At 45.1% G+C, this 21,054-nt stretch overlaps 1 protein-coding gene across 2 annotated transcripts in view; it reads left to right on the top strand.

Annotated features, from left to right (window-relative positions):
- The first annotated feature begins 6,690 nt into the window (after positions 1–6,690).
- MCF2L2 (MCF.2 cell line derived transforming sequence-like 2) overlaps positions 6,691–21,054 on the top strand; it is a 272,786-nt gene continuing 258,422 nt past the window's right edge. The window contains exon 1 of one of the 2 annotated variants that reach the window (XM_011986157.1): positions 6,691–6,873. Coding sequence is in view for 1 of the 2 variants with exons in the window: in XM_011986156.1 (XP_011841546.1) it covers positions 7,499–7,574 (76 nt within the window). In the remaining variant the exon portion in view is untranslated. Of the gene's footprint in view, positions 6,874–7,206; positions 7,575–21,054 lie in introns of those variants that run through there. The other variant, XM_011986156.1, reaches the window with a different exon arrangement.

Here is a 21,054-nt window from a genome sequence, read left to right on the forward strand (position 1 = left end):
GGGGAAGGCTGGGAGAAAGATTAACAGTACAAACAATTTTGGTTGATATGAGGCTCTTTCCAAAAGGGCACTCAATTTTATCTTAATTCAAGGGGTTCTGGGACTGTAAACTGGCTCAAATCCTGGAATTGAATGAGGGGTTGTGACTCTCCATTTTATGATTCAAGTTAGACTTTTGTTCACTTGACCTAGAAACCTTTCTGCTGATACAAATCAAATAAGAATTTAGTAGGCCTCCTGTCTATTCCACTTTTGGAAAGATCATGATCAACCAGCAAATGCTGAGGTCTGCAAGAGTCAGACTATTTCAGTTCCTGCTTTGACTTTGCTGTCCCTTGTGGTAATCACATTCACCTCACCTTTGATGACTGAGTGCTGCCACTTAGTCCCTGCCACCCTGAGATCCAATTACTCCTATTACATTGAAGTTTCCCAATTCAGTGACTGTAGTTCCCACTGTAAGGCCTGGCCCACAGCAAAGAAAGATCACAGAGCTCTAAGAATGCCAGGGCTCCCCTCAAACATTTCTCACGGTTGTGATGAAAAGGGTACGTACCCTGCCAAGGTGGGTGAGTAGGTCTTAAATGACGAATCTGCTCTAACAATCCAATTTCCCTAAGCCTTTGAATCCCTTCCTCTACATGAAGCCAAGGCAGGTCAGGGATTCATAACTCATTTTGGAATTAGGATTTCAACATATAAACATATGTTGAATGCATGAGCCACCTTTCTGTCCATGCATCAGTCAACTAACCAAATAGACTGTTAGAATCCCTTCTAACTCTAAGCTGCATTGTTAAAGGCAGAATCTCTGCTTTGTGGGTCCATATCAATAAATTCAGCCTGATTCAGCTTTATGTTCTTTATGTCAATATCTCATGCCCTTAATATTCATTTCCACATATGTTCCCCAGATTTCTGTCTGTATAAATTAGAAAACTCAAGTAATTCTTTTGTAATATACCCCTGCATGGGGCATACTTTGTAACTCGCCTGCTGGGTGAGTTACAGGGGGCCTGCTGGGACTTGAGTCTAGTTATAGGTCTAGAAGCAAAGAAGGGTGGGTATGGGTGGATCCTGAAGAGAATCAGCGTTGTTTTGCAAAGGCAACTGACCCAGGGGATGCCATCACAGTTTCCTCTGGGAATGCAGGGTTAATCCCTCAGATGGCACTGAGGAGGATACTTCTACTGGCAAATAAGACTCCTAAGAATTTAGGGGCAAAATGTCCTCAGCATTTACACACACAAAATGTGTGTTGTAATTCCGTCACTTGTGGGATGAGACAAAACCACACAGGGAAACACATGGGAAGAGACAGTGGCAGCATAGAGGTAGAGGTAGATGTGCTGCCCCACCCCCTCATGTATGCACATGCATGCACACATACACCCCTATGCTAGGGTGGCAGGTTGATTTCAGAAAACAAAAAGATGGCAGTGGAATGACTGTTAGGATGGTGTGAGCTCAAGTAACATGTCACTTCTTCTTCTTTTTTCTTTTTTTCAAGACGGAGTTTTGCTCTTGTTGTCCAGGCTAGAGTGCAAAGGTGCTATCTCAGCTCATCGCAACCTCTGCCTCCCAGGTTCAAGCGATTCTCCTGCCTCAACCTCCCAAGTAGCTGGGATTACAGGCATGCGCCACCATGCCTGGCTAATTTTGTACTTTTAGTAGAGTCAGGGTTTCTCCATGTTGGTCAGGCTGGTCTTGAACTCCTGATTTCAGGTGATCCGCCCAACCCGGCCTCCCAAAATGTTGTGATTACAGGTGTGAGCCACTGTGCCCGGTGTCATGTCACTTCTTAGGTTCGTCTATTCAATCAGCTGTGGAGTAAGTGGGATCTTTTCCAATGCCACTTTTCATTCTCTGGCACAAACTGGGTGTCCAGCAATTCAATTCAAATCTGATTTTAACTATCTGGCGTTAGAATAGACACCACAGGTTAAGAGCACAGTCCCATAAGACTGCCCCTCAATTCAGACACCAATTACAAATCCCCAGCCTTCCATACTTCTGGTTGGCTATAAATTGAGAGTTCCCCTGACTTCCTCCTGAGGTTTGATAATTTGCTAGAATGACTCACAGAACTCAGGGAAGTGCTTTACTTATTGTTACCAGTTTACTGTAAGGGATACAACTCAGGAAAAGCCAAGCGGAAGAGGTGCATAGGGCAAAGTATGGGAGGTGGTGGTCTGCAAAGCTTCCATGCCCTCTCCAGGTGTACCATCCTCCCAGCACTTGATGTGTCCACCAATCCAGAAGCTCTGACACAATCATTTAGGGATTTTTTTTTTTTTTTGGAGACAGTCTCATTTTGTCACACAGGCTGTAGGGCAGTGATGTGATCTTGGATCACTGCAGCCTCAGCCTCCTGGGCTCAAGGGATTCTCCCTCCTCAGCCCTCCAAGTAGTTGGAACCACAGGCATGTGCCACCATGCCTGGCTAATTTTTTGATTTTTTTGTAAAGATTGGGTTTCATCATGTTGCCCAGGCTGGTCTCGAATTCCTGAGCTCAAGCAATCTGCCTTCCTTGGCTTTCCAAATTGCTGTGATTTATAGGCGTGAGCCACCATGCCCGGCTTCATTCGGGGATTTTTATGGAGGCTCTGCTCTGTAAGCACGATTGATTAAATCATTGGTTGGTCGTTAACTCAATCTGCAGCATTTTCCCCCTTCCTAGAGGTTGAGGGATAAGGCTGAGAGTTTCAACCTTCTAAACAAGGCTTGGTCTTTCTGGTGAACAGGCTGTGTTCTGAAGCTATCTAGGGGTCTGCTAAGAGTCTCTTCATTAGAACAAAAGACACTCCTATCACACTACTGTTCATGAAATCCCAAGAGGTTTAGGAGCTCTATGCCAGGACCTTGGGGCAAAGACCAAATCTCTTTCTAATGGCACAATCACACTAAGATGTGCAATCTAAGAAGTTTAAAGAGCTCTCATCCAGGCCAGTGGTGCTCAAAGGGTAATCCCAGGACTAGTACCGTCAGTTTTCCTGGGGACTTGTTAGAAATGCAGATTCTTGGGTACCAATCCAGACTACTAAACCAGAATCCTGGAGGTAGGGCCCAGAAATTTGTGTTTTTATAAAAATTACTTCTAACCCAGGTGATGCTGCTAAAGTTTGGGAACCACAGATGTAGATGAAACTGGTGGCCTCCTTGGTACCCCAGGAATGTCCACCCTCACCTGTAGCACCAGGAGCTGAGGAGGCTGTAGTGCCAGCCACTGCTGTCCAAGGTAGGTCCTTTGTCTGTCTTTCCTTTGCCAGAAGTTGCACTGACAGTTCACCCATAGGGAGGTGCAATCTACAGGGACTTGGAGCTTGAGCAATTATTATTATTATTTTTTGAGATGGAGTTTCACTCTTGTTGCCCAGGCTGGAGTGCAATGGCATCATCTCAGCTCACCGCAACCTCTGCTTCCTGGGTCCAAGTGATTGTCCTGCCTCAGCCTTCTGAGTAGCTAGAATTACAGGCATGTGCCACCACAGTCGGGTAATTTTGTATTTTTAGTAGAGACAGGGTTTCTCCATGTTGGTCAGGCTGGTCTCGAACTCCTGACCTCAGGTGATCCTCCCACCTCAGCCTCCCAAAGTGCTGGGATTACAGGTGTGGGCCACCGTGTCTGACCAGCTTGAGCAGGTCTTTACTGAAGGGAGAGAATGGTCTAGGTTTTGACTACACAGTTTGGTCCTTTACAATGGCATCTGCAAAATGAGGCTAAAGCCTTTAGAGTGCTGTTGCGAGGCCTCAAAGGTGTTTGCAAAATGTCTAACATCATACTAGACACAGAACAGTCACTTGCTATATGGTGGTGGTAGTTGTACCTGACACTGCCTATCACAACCATAGCAGATGTTCAGTAGATGTGAGTGATTGTTAATTGGTTCACTGGAGAAGGAAGCAGGCTTTTCTAGCTTGTTTCTCTGATTTTGCCAGCCAAGATGTCTTAGTCTGTTTTGTGCTGCCGTAACAGAAAACCAAGGACTGGGCAATTTAAAATGAACAGAAATTTGCTTTGGCTTATGGTTTTGGAGGCTGGGAAGTCTAAGATCGAGGGGCTGTATCTGGTGAAAGCCTTCATGCCACATCATAACATGGTGGAAGGCATCACATGGGTGATGAGATGCCTCTTTGTGCTGTGGTTTCAATGTGTTCTCCAAAGTTCATGCGTTGGAAACTCGATCCTCAATGCAACAGCACTGAGAAAGAAGACCTTCAAGAGGTGATTAGTTCATGAGGGCTTTGTCCTCATTAATGAACACAAGGAGGCATAATATAAGAGATCATAATTAGGAAGGAGAAAAACAGGCAGGGAAGGTGGGAGGGTGGGAAGAAAGAAGACAGAAAGGATGTCAATGTTCATGAGAACAATGGAGACAATGACCATTTTCTTGGAAGAACAAGGAGGTATGAGATATTGAACACATATGGTCATTATTTCTTCTTCTTCTTCTTCTTCTTCTTCTTCTTCTTCTTCTTCTTCTTCTTCTTCCTTCTTCCTTCTTCCTTCTTCCTTCTTCCTTCTTCCTCTTCCTCTTCTTTTCTTTGAGATGGAATCTCACACTGTCACCTGGGCTGTAGTGCAGTGGCACTATCTCAGTTCACTGCAACCTCCGCCTCCCAGGTTCAAGCGATTCTCCTGCCTCAGCCTCCCAAGTAGCTGGGATTACAGGTGCCCACCAATGCACCCGGTTGATTTTTGTTATTTTTAGTAGAGATGGGGTTTCACCATGTTGGCCAGGCTGGTTTCGAACTCCTAATCTCAGGTAATCCACCCACCTCAGCCTCCCAAAGTGCTGGGATTACAGGTGTGAGACAACGCAGCCGGCCGATCATTTCTTCTTAATTCCAGTTATAGGATTTCAGAGCTGCAAAAGGGAACTTGGAGATCACAGAGCCACTTCCTTACTGCCCAGGGGAAGCAGTGAAGGCCCCGAGAGAGCAAGTGTCAGAGACAAGAGCAGAATTAGTTTCTGAGAATAGGCGCTGCCTGCTACATCTCACCATAACTGGAGCTCATTTATCTCCATGGAAACCTTTGAGGACTGTGAAAGTACCAAAGATGTGGGCAGCACTCTGAGTGTGATTTATTTCCTTTCTATCTCTTTTCTTTTTGTTCTCATTCTTAATCATAAGCTTCTCCTCCCTCCTTTTCCTCTCCTCCATTCCTTCTCTTCTTCCTTTTCATGATTCTCACCCATAAGGACCCGGCCTAAGCTGGGAAGTTGAGGTTACTGGATCTTCAAAGTGGCTCTGACGCTCCCAGTCCAACATACCCTACATCATTGTGTTCTTTACAAAGCATTGGCTTCTGCTGACCAAAACTCACAATTGGCTCTGACTGGGCACCAGGGTGCTGACTACTATCAGTAGGAAACATCTCATTTGGTTCCTTGAAAACACTTGTGACCCCTGAATAGCCAGAAACCACCGTGGAAACATAATTCAAAAGCTGCCTCTCCTCCTGTGGATCTTTAACTTTTTTTTTTTTTTTTAGATGGAGTCTCATTCTGTTGCCCAGGCTGGAGTGCAATGGCACGGTCTTGGCTCACTGCAACCTCCACCTTCCAGGTACAAGCAATTTTCCTGCCGCAGCCTCCCCAGTAGCTGGGATTACAGGCGCGTGACACCATACCCAGCTAATTTTTGTATTTTCAGTAGAGACGAGGTTTCGCTATGTCGGCCAGGCTGGTCTTGAACGGCTGACCTTGTGATCTGCTCGCCTCGGCCTCCCAAAGTGCTGGGATTACAGGCGTGGGCCACTATGCCCGGACTTTTAACACTTTTTTTAATCTCTTGCAAAAGGTGGTTGTGAAAATGGTTGCTCTGTGGCCGGGCATGATCACTCGAGCCCAGGAGTTTGAGACCAGCCTGGGCAACATGGTGAAACTCCATCTCTAAAAACGAAAAAAAAAAAAGAAAAAAAAAGAAAAAGAAAATCCTTGCTCTGTTTTGCAGGCAGCGTGCAAAGTGCCAAACTTCACAGCGGGAAGAACCTCCTCTCTCCAAATCTCATGACACAGGTGAACTAACGTCGCTTCTCAACTACAGCCCACAATTGCTAGAGAAAGCATTAAAAATACCCTCCGCCCCCTGGGATGGGGGACTACTCCTAGAATTTGGATCCAGGGTGTTTGCGGCTCGGCTTTTTACATATCGAAGAGGAAAGAGATGGCTGAGAACATCCGCATGGGTGGTCCCGCCACGCCACCGGCTGAGTATTCAGGGACTCCCGCTGTAGAAAGGATTGGGGGACAACCTGACCGAATTCGCATTTGCTCAAGTGTTTCCCATGGCGCTCTGCTGAACTGGGGTTAGTCTTTCGCTGCCAGTCAGAAAGTGTCTGGGCCCAACTAGGGAAACCACGGGATAATGGGCTGATGGGGAGGAGGACCGGCATGGAAGATGTGCCACAGCCTCTCCAGAACGTAGCACTGGCGCGCCTGACTGGTGACAGACGGAGCAGTGGCAAGGGCGCAGCTGCACCAAGGAAAAAGCCCACACAGGGGGTGAGCGCGCCCATGCGTGCCCAGTCATGTTGGAGCGCAGCCCAGGCGCTGGGCTTCCAGTGCAGGTGTGGCCAGCGGAAGCCAAGAACTGCGTGGAAAACCTCAAGGGGGGAAAACACACGCCAGCCGCCCCCCGGGTCAGAAGGTGGGGCAAGCAGCGGCGCCTCACCCAGCCTCCCGCTCCGGGTCCTGCCGGATGGCGGCATCTCTTCGGGTCAGCCCCCTTCTCTCCGCTGCTCCTCCGCAGACACCGCGCCGGGAAGAAGGAGGGGCGGAGACCAAGCCGGCGCGCGTCTGGTGATCCCGACCCCGGTGCGGCTGGAGCGCCTCAGTCGCTGTCTCCCTGCCCCACGGTTCCGAGTAGGGACCGTGAGTCGCCGCCACACCAGGGGCTGGAGCGCGGGCTCCCAGCAGGGAAAGGGGCGCAGCGTTCCCGACCCCTAAACAAGCGGCGCTTGGGCGCGTGCGCGCCTCCCGGAGAGCCCCGGGCGCCACCTGCGGGCGGGAAGAGGTGGGCTCCGGGGAGTGGGGCGTGGGGCGGGCCGCGCAGAGGAGCCGCAGCCACCTGCCGCCTCCCCTGCACCCGGCGAAGCATCCCTCACCTCACAGTCCCTGGAGGCGGCGCCGGAAACCCGGCGGCCGGGACCGCGATTCTGGAAGCCCTTGCCCTCGCCCAGCCGGAGGAGCCTGGACGCGGTTCCGGCGAGACTGGCAACTTGCTTCCTTTTGCAGAGCGGCCGCTCCCCTCTCGGTCCAGCTGCGACGCTGGGAAAGCGCCAGACTTGGTCTGTCACAGGAGCCCCCGCGAGGCGTGGCGAGGGAGAGCTGGCAGCGGCTGCGAGGGACTCTCGATCCTTGACTGGAGAGCCAGGAAGAGGGCGAGGGCAGAGCATCCTCGGGAGGAGATGCCTTTAAAAAATCATCCACAGCAGCGGTAGAAACAGTTTTGTTTGGCTTTATTTATACAGAGTGGTTTTTCAGTGAAATGCTGTCTTGCTTAAAAGAAGAGATGCCCCCCCAGGAGCTCACCCGGCGACTGGCCACAGTGATCACTCATGTCGGTAAGCAAAGCTTTAATTTTTCCTGCGTTTTATTAATGGCGGGTGGGGATGGTCTCTGGGCTTGGTCTGACTCCCGGCCTCACCCGGGGCAGCGCGCTCCCTGGGGGCTTGCCCGGCGTCTGGGCCTCGCTGCTCTGGGTCCTGCTTGCGGTGCCCAGCCGGGGGCATCCCTGGGGCGCGCCGCTGGTGGGGGTCGGGGGGCCGAGGCTGGTGCCTTCACCAGGTGGTTGCCATGTCCGTTGAGCTCCAAACCGAGGGCTGCTGAGCTGTTACCATCCGTTAGCCGCTTCTGACGGGAGTAGGGTGGGTGGGAAGTTACGTTCTGGTTCTGGGGATAGTGAGGAAGGAGAGGGCGTAAGAGGAACGAATGCCAGTATTTTTCAGCAGAAATGACTGCCACGCCACTGAAGGCTTGTTTATAAGAAAGTGCAGGGAGAGGCAGGTTAGATGGAAGCGCCCCTGCGCAGCCCGGCCCCTAGGCCTGTTACTGTGCTGCCTGGAGGCGTCAGCACACCCCTGATGATCCCCACGAGAAACCTCTGCAAGCCAAGGATACTGAGCAATATTAATCCTCTTCCCTGAGTTGAAAAGAGGAGCAAAACATTCATTGCTTACTCCTGAAATAAGGTTCGTGATGGAACGTCAGGCCCCACAGACTAAGGGAAGGAGGACATTGAGACAGTTCCCAGTTTTATCTCAGCACTTTCTTCCCCTAGGTCTTCCCTGGACCTCCCTCAATAAAGACACACATTCAGGTTCAGAACCTTTGGATGTGGGCTACTGGAATTATCGGGATCATTTTCTGTTGCTGACTGCACTTGGAGGTCCTCCCATGAATGCAAATCAGCTTTTATTGATAAAGCCAGGAACTATTTGCCTTCGTTTTCTACACATTTGTGAAAGCTGCTTTCTTGGTACTTGCATGTTAAATATTACCTCAATTAGTCCAATGTGTTTGCTGTAATAATCACGCACATCTCAAATGATACACTTGTGAGGACAGACTTTGTAAAGATGATTTATATGGGAAGGCCCAGTTTTCATAATTCAGGTTTAGAAAAGAGTTTCTAGTGCCAAATGTGGGCACTGAACTTTTAAGACAAGAGATCAGTAGGATCCTACCAGGTAAGGTTGAAGTGAAATATTGCTGAAGGCAGTGTGAAATAAGAGGAAAAAGAACTTGTAATGAAACAGAATTTGGAATCTGAAATATGATGAAAGCTGAAATGATTGTGCTAAAACCCAGCGCAGGCATGAAGTTGTGGTATAGAGAAAGAGCAGTGGGCTGGGGGTATGACTGTCTGGATTTGAATCCTTCCCTGGACAAGTCATTTAACCTCAGGTTGAAAAACAGGAATTTTAATAATACTCTCCCACTCAGCTCAAAGGCTATTTGTGAAGATAAGTAAGATAATGTGGGTAGAAATACTGTGTACACTGTGATTATACAGACATTCCAGTTATTGGACATATCCCTGGTCCCTCTGCACGCCACTAGAGATCTTTGGTAGGTTACTGGGCCTGTCTCAGGGCGAAGCCTCCCATCTGTTAAACAAGAGGGTTGACCTGGTTGATTTTAACTGTCCCTCCTATTTCTCTGGAGCAGGCTGTTCTTGAAATCTGGCAGGCAGTATTCCTTGACTAACACTTAGCTGCCTGTGGCCCCCAGGCTATGGTATTTTCTTGCCTACCTTGCTCCCTCCCTCCTTCCATAGACAGCTCCATACAAGATACACATAGGAATTTGTTGTAGTTTCTGCTCTCAACTTCTAATGACCCTTGGCTTTTGTGCGCTTTGCAAGATTCTGTCTCCTCATACTTAATCTAATAAAACCTGTGAAATGGGTGGGGTACTCATTACTACCCCTATCTTACAAATGGAGGAATTGACTCAGAGAGGATCATCTTTTTTTTTTTTTTTTTGAGATGGAGTTTCACTCTTGTTGCCCAGGCTGGAGTGCAATGGCATGATATCGGCTCACCCCAACCTCTGCCTCCTGGGTTCATGTGATTCTCCAGCTCAGCCTCCTGAGTAGCTGGGATTACAGGCATGTGCTACCATGCCCAGCTAATTTTTTTGTATTTTTAGTAGAGATGGGGTTTCTCCATGTTGGTCAGGTTTGGTCTCGAACTCCTGACTGCGAGTGATCCGCCCACCTCAGCCTCCCAAAGTGAGAGAAGATCATCTTTTAAGGTTTCAGGGGGAGTGAGTGGCAGACTCAGGGCTGGAAGGTTGCTCTTTATATCGCCTGTTGGGGGACCTCAAGGTGGAGGGGGGCGTTTCTCTAACCCTGCAACAGCCTCTGCCTTCACAGAGGGTCGCCTTGGGTAGCCAGTGGCGCTTCTCAAGGATGGATTGGCTCTATCCTTGCCTGTTTTTTTCAGGTATTTCCTTATCAAGTAGCTTCTGAGGAGGTGATCATGAGTTGGGGAAGGTTTGAGAGGTGCTTAGAGCAAGGCTTTGGGTTAGAACATTCTCCTGGTCCTATCCTAGCCACTTTCCAGGGTAGCCACACTGTCTTCCATATTCACTCAGCCTGCTCTGACCCTGAGTCAGTTTCTCCTCCAGCAGGGGTTTCTGCTCTTTCTACGTCCCTTAGACTTGATAATTGAGTTATCCCTCCTCACCCACTCCCGTATTTCCAGAAGTGTCTTGGCTGCTGTTGATTCAGTTTCTGAAATACCTCACAGCTTTTTTCCCTCATGTCCATCCCCACTGCTACCTGCCTCAATCCTACCTCAGGACTTAATTTCCTTCTACCTAGCCATTGTGCAAACCTCCTGTCTCTCTGTGTCTGCCTCTGATCTATGCTAGGAGTCAAACAAACACGACACTCTATGTTACAAAGCTTTTAATAATACCTGCACCTAGTCATTCTCTGCAGCCTAAGATACAAGCTCTTCACTGTTGGGCCTATAAAGTTCTAGCTTTGTCTCCTAATACTTGAGATTTCTACACCTGTGGTTGGTCAACTTGAACTCATCTGTTCTTTGGCTCTGTCCCATTATATTTTCCAGCCCTTTTCTCACCTCTAAGTATTTGCACTTTTACCCCCAACCTGGAATAAGTCTTTAGTATATTTCTTCTCACAGAAATAGTACACATCTTTGAAACCCAGTGCAATGCCATCTCCTTCATGGTGTCGTTTCTGATCTTGCTAGTGGGACATGATGACTCCTGACTCTGAATTCCAAAGTAAGCTTTGTTCTGCTCACATGATGCCTATCATACTCTCCCCTGTATTATGGTTACTGGGTTATTCGCATGCTTGTTTAACCCTCTCTGCTTCTGGACTCTTCATTACTTATGAAGAGTCTTATGTACCCCTAGATAGCCACTTAACACAGGGCCTCACTCTGAGGAGATGCAGAATAAATGTTTGCTGAATAGATGAATGAATGATTGTGTTTTGGAATGAAGCTGGAGTACCAGGCAGTTTTTACACTTTTAAGGACAGCTATAAAATATTTGAAGATAACTATTTTGTTTCCAAACCCCCATTTGAAAGGAAATGTGAAGCCCTTTGTGTGTTCCTCATGTGGTGTGCTTCACTCTAGGGTCCTCCTTCTTTGGATTTTGTCCATTTGTCAGGAACTCTTATAAAATATGTAGTTCACATGTGAACACATGTCTAGATGTGTTTTTATCCATGCAGGACAAATGTAGGACCATCCTTTCCCCTTGATTCTGGACCGTAGAGTCACATTGGTTTACAGAATTCCAGTGTGAGAAAAGTGTTGGTTGATTTTCCCCATCCTGTCCCTTTCAGCTGTTGAAATATCTGCAACTTTTGCTGTACTGCTGTTTATATGTGGAGGTGCTGTCAAAGTAACGTGGACTATCTATGAATGCATCTGAAATTGCTCTAGGATTTTGATAGACAGGGCACATATGGCTCACACGGGGGCTTCCAATCACTGGAAACCCATAGTCATCAAGATGGGCCATGTTGCCGGGCACGGTGGCTCACACCTGTAATCCCAGCACTTTGGAAGGCTGAGGCAGGCAGATCACCTGAGGTCGGGAGTTCAGGCTGACCAACATGGAGAAACCCTGTCTCTAATAAAAATACAAAATTAGCCAGGCATGGTGATGCATGCCTGTAATCCCAGCTTCTTGGGAGGCTGAAGCAGGAGAATCGCTTGAACCCGGGAGACGGAGGTTGCAGTGAGCCGAGATCGTGCCATTGCACTCCAGCCTAGGTGACAGAGCAAGATTCCGTCTCAAAATAAATAAATAAATAAATAAATAAAATCTAAAAAATGGTCCATGTCAGTAACCCCCCATAGAGGTTTTGCATTTCCATCCTGGCTCACTTTCTACCTTGCTACCTCATATTAGAAGTGATTATTTTACATTTTGATCTTATCATTGTTCTAAAATGACTTCATACGTTTGGCTACATCCAATTACCTGTGAAGCAGAAAAGAATATCTTTTGAAACATTCCTTATATAATTGGAGATCGGATTGGTGGCTCTTTTGGTGACAGAGGCTCTAGGAAACTGATCTGTAACCCAGGTTGCTACTTCTGGGACACAGTCAGCATTGATAACATGCAGCCAGAAGAATACTAAACTGAGGAATTCAGCCCATGGCTCATTATTAAACAATGTTGTTAGCAGCTGAAATGTGTAGGGTCCATGCCTCAGCTGTTAGTACTGAAAGAAGAGTCTAATTAGAGTAGGGTATCTGCTACTCAGGTGGGAATGTGCCCAGTGGGGATGGCTGGACATGTTCCCCCATCTGGCTACACTTGGGCTCTTTTTTGATTGGGCTCTGTAGACACTGTGCCTAGTGTTCACAGACTCTTCAAGGCCTACTAAAAATGTTTGAACCCTAAAAAAAATTGATCGACAAATTTAAAAGTGCAAAATAAAATTTAAGAAATGTTTAAATGTCTACAAAAGCTCTCTTGCCCTTAACATTTTGTTACATTTAAAAAGAAACAGTTGCGGAGTTGGAATTCCATTTCCAGAAATGCCAGTGCGAAGAGTCACAATTCCTCAGTGAAGCAACCGTACTTGGTGAAAATTATTTTAAAAGCCAACCTTCTAAAGCCTCTGGAAGTTGTTTGAAGGGCATGCAGCAAATGAAAAAAAATACATTTATTCAAGAAAATCTACTAAATCTTGGTAAGAATAGTGAGTGTCTATGGTACCTGAGCATGACCTGCTCTCTTCTCATCCCTCCCAGCTCCTCTCTCCTCAGCTTTCAGTGAAGGGATACAGTCCCTTGCCAGGAGGGGCAGGTGTCCAGCATTTCTCTTCTCTAACTCCAAGTTACTGAGGCCAAGTTCCTGGAGAGCCTCCAGCTGACAGGTCAGGGTCTACTTCATTCCACCTAGCCCCCATTCATGGGACAGAAGCTTTATCCCAGGTGCAGAAGGCTGAGAATACGGAGACCTGGTTGCTTTTGCCCCAGCTCCCTCATAAAATGGAGGTTCAACATTGAGAGAGGCAAGCCAAGACCAGTCTACTACCCTGGCCGAGATTTTGCCTAGAAGTAGAGACAGTCTGGAAGAATAGAAGGTTTGAAGCTCTCCCCAAAATAATTGACTTTAGCTAAAACAGAGTATGGGAAAGCTCAAGTCTAAAGGCATTCTTGAATACAATGGAGATTTTGAGAGCAAGAAATTAAGAGGAGCCTGGTAGCTTTGTGAGAGCAACAAGCTAAACTATAGGCCAGCTTGTTTATCAGAGACTCTGAACCAGGGAAAGAGGCGGCTGAGAAGAACCTTACTAGAATTATAAGGAACCTAAAGATTGGCCTTAAAAAATATCTTTGCCTGAATTTAATTGAATAAGACTGGAGCAATTGTATGCCCCAGGGCATTGTTGAAAACCATAGAGCAAACAGTAGGTAGGTGGAGTTGAACAGCTGAGTATGATATCAACAAAGGCAGACAGCAGAGAGATCCGAAAGGGAGACAGGCAGTACAACTCTGTTAAACCCACACAGACGATGGGCACAACCAAAGCAACACTGTCTGAGGAGGGACATGAGTGTCTTTATACTTCAAGGGAAATATACTTCATTGAAACAGTCTAGCTATGTCACTAAACAAGCAAACAAACAAAAACAAGCCCCAGAGATGGGCAGAAGAGGAATTGGTATTCGTGGTTGCTATAGTATGTTACCTCAAATGTCCAGTTTTGAATCAAAACTTATGAGACCTTCAAACAAACAGGAAAGTGTGACTCTTAAATAAACAAAAAGCAGGCATCAGAAACTGCCTGTGAGAAAGCCCAGATGTCAGATTTAGCAAAAACTTCAATACAGCCACAATAAATATGTTCAAAGAGGTCAGGTGTGGTGGCTTATACCTGCAATCCCAGACCCAGGCAGGAGGATCACTTGAGGCCAGGAGTTTAAGACCAACCAGAGCAACATAGTAAAACCTTGTCTCTATAAAAAACTAAAATAACTGAAATTAAAAATTTACTAGAGAATCTTAACAGTGGATTGGAACTGGAAGAACAAAGACTCAAGGAACCGAAGATAGACTGATAAAGATTATGCAATCTGAAGAAGAGAGAAAAATGAATAGTCTTAGAAAAATGTGAGACACTATTAAGTGCACCAATATACATGAAATGTAAAGAGAGGAGCTAGAGGAGGAGCAGAAAAAGTATCAGAAGAAATAATGATTTAAAAAATTCCCCAGATTGATGAAAAACCTTGTACATCAAAGAAGCTCAATGATGTTCAAGTAGGATGAGGGCAAAGAGATCCACACCCAAACACATTATTGTAAAAATGCTGAAATTGAAGGATGAGACAATTTTGAAAGAAGAGAAAAATGACTCATCACATACAAAGAAACTTTAATAAGGATAACAACCAACTCTCATCAGAAACGATAGATGCCAGAAAGCAGTGGTATGACATATTCAGAGTGCTAAAGAAAGAAAATTATCAACCAAGAATCTTGTATTCAGCAAAACTATCTGATATAGTTTGACTCTGTGTCCGTACCCAAATCTCACCTTGAATTGTAATCCCCACATGTTAAGGGAGGGACCTGTTTGGGGGGTGATTGGATAATAGGAGTGGTTTTCCCCAGGCTATTCTTTTGACAGTGAGGGAGCTCTCACAGGGTCTGATGGTTTTAAAAGTGGGAGTTTCCCCTGCATGAGCACTCTCTCTCCTGCTGCCTTGTGAAGACTGCCTTGCTTCCCCTTTGCCTTCTGTCATCATTATAAGTCTCCTGAGGCTTCCCCAGCCAGGTGGAACTGTGAGTCAGTTAAACTTCTTTCCTTTATAAATTACACCATCTTAGGTTGTATCTTTTTTCTTTTTTTGAGACGGAGTCTTGCTCTGTTGCCCAGGATCACTGCAACCTCCCCCTCCTGGGGTTCAAGTGATTCTTCTGCCTCAGCCTCCCAATTAGCTGGGATTACAGGTGCCCGCTACAACACCCAGCTAATTTTTGTATTTTAGTAGAGACAGAGTTTCACCATATTGGTCAGGCTGGTCTTGAACTCCTGACCTTGTGATCCACCCGCCTTGGCCTCCCAGAGTGCTGGGATTACAGGCATGAGCCACTGCGCCTGGTGAGGTTGTATCTTCATAGCAGTGTGAAAACAGACTAATACAGAGAATTGGTACTAAGAGTGGGGGTGCTGCTGTAAAGATAACCTGAAAATGTGGAAGTGATATTGGAACTGGGTAACAGGCAGAGGTTGGAACAATTTGGAGGACTCTAAAGAAGAGAGGAAGATGTGGGAAAGTTTGAAACTTCCTAGAGACTTGTTGAATGGTTTTGACAAAATTGTTGATAATGATATGCACAATGAAGTCCAGGCTGAGATGGTCTCAGATGGAGATGAGGAACTTTTTGGGAACTGGAGTAAAGGTCACTCATGCTGTGCTTTAGCAAAGAAACTGGTGGCATTTTGCCCCTGCCCTAGAGATCTATGGAACTTTGAACTTGAGAGAGATAATTTAGGGTATAGGGCAGAAGAAATTTCTAAGCAGCAAAGCATTCTTTTTCTTTCTTTTTTTTTTTTCTTTTTTCTGAGACAGAGTCTCATTCTGTTGCCCAGGCTGGTATGCAGTGGCATGGTCTCAGCTCACCACAACCTCTGACCACCAGGTTCAAGTGATTCTCATGTCTCAGCCTCCTGAGTAGCTGGGACTACAGGTGCATGCCACCATGGCTAGCTAATTTTTGTAATTTTAGTAGAGATGAGGTTTCACCATGTTGGTCAGGCTGGTCCCAAACTTCTGACCTCAAATGATGCACTCACCTTGGCCTCCCAAAGTGCTGGGATTATAGGCATGAACCACCATGCCCGGCCACAGTAAAGCATTCAAGGCTTATTCTGAAAGTGTTCAGTTATATGCTTTCACAAAGAGATGGTTTGAAATTGGAATTTATGTTGAAAAGGGAAGCAGAGCATAAAGGTTTGGAAATTTTGCAGCCTACCTGACCATATGGTGGAAAAGAAAAACCCATTTTCTGGGGAGAAATTCAAGCTGGCTGCAGAGATTTGCATAATAATGAGGAGCTGAATGTTAATACCCAAGACAATGGGGAAAATGTCTCCAGGGCATGTCAGAGACCTTCATGGCAGCCCCACCCATCACAGTTCCAGAGGCCTAGGAGGAAAAGATGGTTGTATGTGCCAGGCCCAGGGGTCCAGTGCTCTGTGTAGCCTTGCAACATGGTGTCCTGCATCCCAGTCACTCCAGCTGCAGCTGTGGCTAAAAGGGGCCAAGGTACAGCTCAGGCCATTGCTTCAGAGGGCGCAAACCCCAGGCTTTGGCAGCTTCCGTGTGGTGTTGAGCCTGTAGGTGCACAGAACAAGAGGTGAAGTTTGGGAAACTTCCTGTATTTCAGAGGATATATGGAAATGCCTGGATGTCCAGGCAGTAGTCTGCTGCAGGGGCAGAGCCCTCATGGAGAACCTCTGCTAGGGCAGTGTGGAGGAAAAATAGAGTCCCCACTGGGGAACTACCTAGTGAAGCTGTGAGAAGAGGGCCATCATCCTCCAGACCCCAGAATGATAGATCCACTGACATCTTGCACTGTGTGCCGGGAAAAGCTGCCGGCACTCAACACAAGCCTGTGAAAGCAGCTGCGGTGGCTGTACCCTGCAGAGCCTCAGGGATAGAGATGCCCAAGGCCTTGGGAGCCCATCCCTCACATCAGTTTACCCTGGATGTGAGACATGAAGTCAAAGGAGATCATTTTGGAGCTTTAATATTTAATGACTGTCCTACTGGATTTCAGACTTGCGTGAGGCCTATAGCCCGTTTGTTTTCACCAATGTCTCTAATTTAGAATGGGAACATTTACCCAATGTGTGCACCATCCTTTATCTTGGAAGTAACTAATTTGTTTTTGATTTTACAGGCTTATAGGCAGAAGGGACTTGCTTTGTCTCAGATAAGACTTTGGACTTGCACTTTTGAGTTAATGCTAAAATGAGTTAAGACTTTGGGGGACTATTGGGAAGGCATGATTGGTTTTGAAATGTGAAAAGGACATGAGATTTGGGAGGAGCCAGGGGTGGAATAATATGGTTTGGCTCTGTGTCCCCATCCAAATTTCATCTTGAATTGGAATCCCCACATGTTGAGGGAAGGAACTGGTAGGTGATTGGATCATGGGGTGGTTTTTCCATGCTGTTCTCATGATAGTGAGGGAGTTCTCACAAGATCTGACAGTTTTATTTATTAATTTAATTTTTTGAGATGGCGTCTCACTCTGTCACCCAGGCTGTAGTGGAATGGCATGATCTCAGCTTACTGCAACCTCTGCCTCCTCTGCCTCCTGGGTCCAAGTGATTCTCCTGCCTCAGCGTCCCAAGTAGCTGGGACTATAGGTGTGTACCACCACACCCAGCAAATTTTTGTATTTTTAGTACAGACGGGGTTTTGCCATGCTGGCCAGACTGGTCTCGAACTCCTGACCTCAGGTGATCTGCCCATGTCAGCCTCTCAGAGTGCTGAGATTACAGGCCTGGCCACAGGATTTGATGGTTTTAAAAGTGGCAGTTTCCACTGCACACTCTCTCTTTCCTGCCATCTTGTAAACATATGCTTTGCTTCCCTTTCACCTTCCACCATGATTGTGGGTTTGCTGAGGCCTGCCTAGCCATGTGGAACTGTGAGTAAATTTAACCTCTTTCCTTTATAAATTATCCAGTTTCAGGTAGTATCTTTATAGTAGTGTGAAAATGACTAATGCAGTCTCTTTAAGAAATGTAGGCAAAATAAAGACATTCCTGGATAAACAAAAACAGATAATTAATTGCTAACAGATCCACCTTTTAAGAAATACTAAAGGAAGTTATTCAGGCTGAAAGCAAGTGACCCCAGGTGATAATTCAAATCTATATGGAAAACAAAGCATCAGTAAAGGTAATTATGTGATTATGAAAGACACTGTAAATGCATATTTCTTCTTTGTTCTCGTAACTGATTTAAAAAGCAATTATGTTAAATAAAAGTACAGGTGGTCCCCAGCTTACAATGATTCAACTTACAAATTTTTGACTGTACAATGGGTTTATCAGGATGTAACTTCATCATAAGTTGAAGAGCTTCTTGCAACTTATGATGCGGTTACAGTTTCTACTGAATGAATACAGCCATTCCTTGGTATCCAAGGGGGATTGGTTCCAGTACCCCCTAGTGCATACCAAAATCTTTGGATGCTCAAGTTCCTTTTATAAAATGATATAAATGGTTAACCTATGCACATCCTCTTGTATACTCTAAATGATCTCTAAATTACCTTTCTTTTTTTTTTTTTTTTTTGAGATAGAGTCTCACTCTGTTGTCCGGCTGGAATGTAGTGATGTGGCGTGATCTTGGCTCGCTGCAACCTCTGACTCCCTGGTTCAAATGATTCTCCTGCCTCAGCCTCCCGAGTAGCTGGGATTACAGGCACGCACTACCACGCCCAGCTAAATTTTTTTTTTAATTTTTAGTAGAGATGGGGTTTCACCATGTTGGTCAGGATAGTCTTGATCTCCTGACCTCAAGGTCTGCCCGCCTCGGCCTCCCAAAGTGCTAGGATTACAGGTGTGACCCACCACTCCCAGCCTGATTTCTAAATTACTTATAATACTTAATACAATATAAATGCTATGTAAATAGTTGCTGTACTTTATATTTAGAATTTGTATTTTTTTATTGTTGTATTGTTTTTTATTTCTTTGAATATTTTTGATCTTCAGTTGGTTGAATTCATGGATACAGAGCCCACAGATACAGAGGGCCAACTATATTGCTTTTGCAGCATTATAAAGTTGAAAAATCATAAATCAAGCCATCATAAATTAGGGATTGTCTGCTGTGTTGCCAGCATTAAGTGCATTTTTGACTTACAATTATTTTGACCTATGATGGCTTTATCAAGACATAACCCCATTGTAAGTTGAGGAGCATCTGCATATAATGTACTGTTGGGTCTATAATATTCAGTAACATAATATATTTAACAAGAGAACAGGGGAAGTGGGTAGGAGAAAAGCTGCATTTGGAATAAAGAAATGACTCCAGAGGGTAGCTCAAATCCATAGGAACAAATGAAGAGAACCAGGAATAGTAAATAAGGTTAATGTTATAAACTCTATAAATATACACTGTTCTCCTTTCTTGTCTCAGATTCTATAATAAACATAAAATTATATAACATAGTAATTATAACAATGTATTGTTGGATTTATAACATATGTAGATATACTATGTATAATAGCAAAGTGGGAAGAGGGATTAGCACTATATAGAAGTAACATTTCTGTATTTCAGGTTTAATTAAGTTAGTATAAATCTGAAGTAGATTTTGATAAGATGTATATGATAAACTGTAGAATAACCACTAATAAAATAACTTAAAATATGTAATGAAAATATTATCAAAGGAATTAAAATGCTACACTATAAATTTTTATTTAATGCAAAAGAAAGCAGTAAGTGAAAAAAATTGAGATATAGAGAAAACAAAACTTAAAATGACAGACATGGATCCCACTATATCGATAATATTAAGTGCAAATGGATAAATGATCCAGTCAAAAGGCAGAAATTGTCAGGCTAGATTTGAAAAATAAGAGCCAACTATATGGTGTCTCCTGGAGACACACTTTATATTCAAAGATACAATTAGTATATTCAAAGATATATAAAAGTAAAAGGATGGGAAAAGATGTATGATACAAATTGTAACTATACATGATGATGTATGTTATAATGATGATAGTATTATCAGATAAAGTAGACTTAAAACAAAAAAAGTCACTAGAGATAAACAAGGATATTTTATAGTGACAAAAGGGTTAATCTATCAGCAGGATATAATAATTACAAACACCTAAAAACAGAGCTCCAAAACACATGAAGCAAACACTGACAGAATTGAAAGGAGACATAGAAAATTCAACTATTGGCCGGCTGCGGTGGCTGACGCCTGTAATCCCAGCACTTTGGGAGGCCGAGGTGGGTGGATCACTTGAGGTCGGGAGTTTGAGACCAGCCTGGCCAACATGGTGAAACCCTGTCTCTACTAAAAATACAAAAATTAGTCGAGTGTGGTGGCAGGCACCTGTAGTCCCAGCTACTCGGGAGGCTGAGGCAGGAGAATCAGTTGAACCCGGGAGGCAAAGGTCGCAATGAGCAGAGACTGCACCACGGCACTCCAGCCTGGGCAACAGAATAAGACTCCGTCTCAACAACAACAAAAAATTCAATTCAACTATTAAATATAATAGTTGGAAACTTCAGTATGTCACTTTCAGTAATGTGTAGAACCAACAGGCAGAAGATCAACAAGGAAATGGAAAACCTACACAACACTATAAATCAACCAGGCCCAACACAGAATAACTCCATTCAGCAACAGCAGAATATACATTTGGAACATTCTCAAGTGTTCCAAGGAACATGGAACATTCTCCAGGACAGACCATATTCTAGACTCTAAAACAGCCTCAATAAATGTAAAATGATTGAAATTATACAAAGTATGTTCTTTAATCAATATGGAATGAAATTAGAAATCAACAACAGAAGGAAATGTGAAAAATTCACAAAAATGTGAAAGTTAAGTAGCATGCATATAAAGAGCAATGAGTCAAACAAGAACTCACAAGGGAAATACTTTAAGATGAGTGAGAATCAAGACACAACATACTCAAACTTAGAGGTTGCAATGGGAGCAATGCTGAGAGGGAAATTTATAGCTGCAAATGCTTACATTAAAAAAGAAGAAAGATCTCAAATCAATAACCCAATCTTCCATATTTAAGACACTAGCCGGGCGCGGTGGCTCACGCCTGTAATCCCAGCACTTTGGGAGGCCAAGGTGGGCAGATCACAAGGTGAGGAGATCGAGACCATCCTGGCTAACATGGTGAAACCCCGTCTCTACTAAAAAATACAAAAAATTAGCCAGGTGTGGTGGCGAGCACCTGAAGTCCCAGCTACTCGGGAGGCTGAGGCAGGAGAATGGTGTGAACCCTGGAGG

This window comes from Mandrillus leucophaeus, unplaced genomic scaffold, assembly GCF_000951045.1.
Source record: "Mandrillus leucophaeus isolate KB7577 unplaced genomic scaffold, Mleu.le_1.0 Scaffold295, whole genome shotgun sequence".
NCBI classification, from domain to species: domain Eukaryota; kingdom Metazoa; phylum Chordata; class Mammalia; order Primates; family Cercopithecidae; genus Mandrillus; species Mandrillus leucophaeus.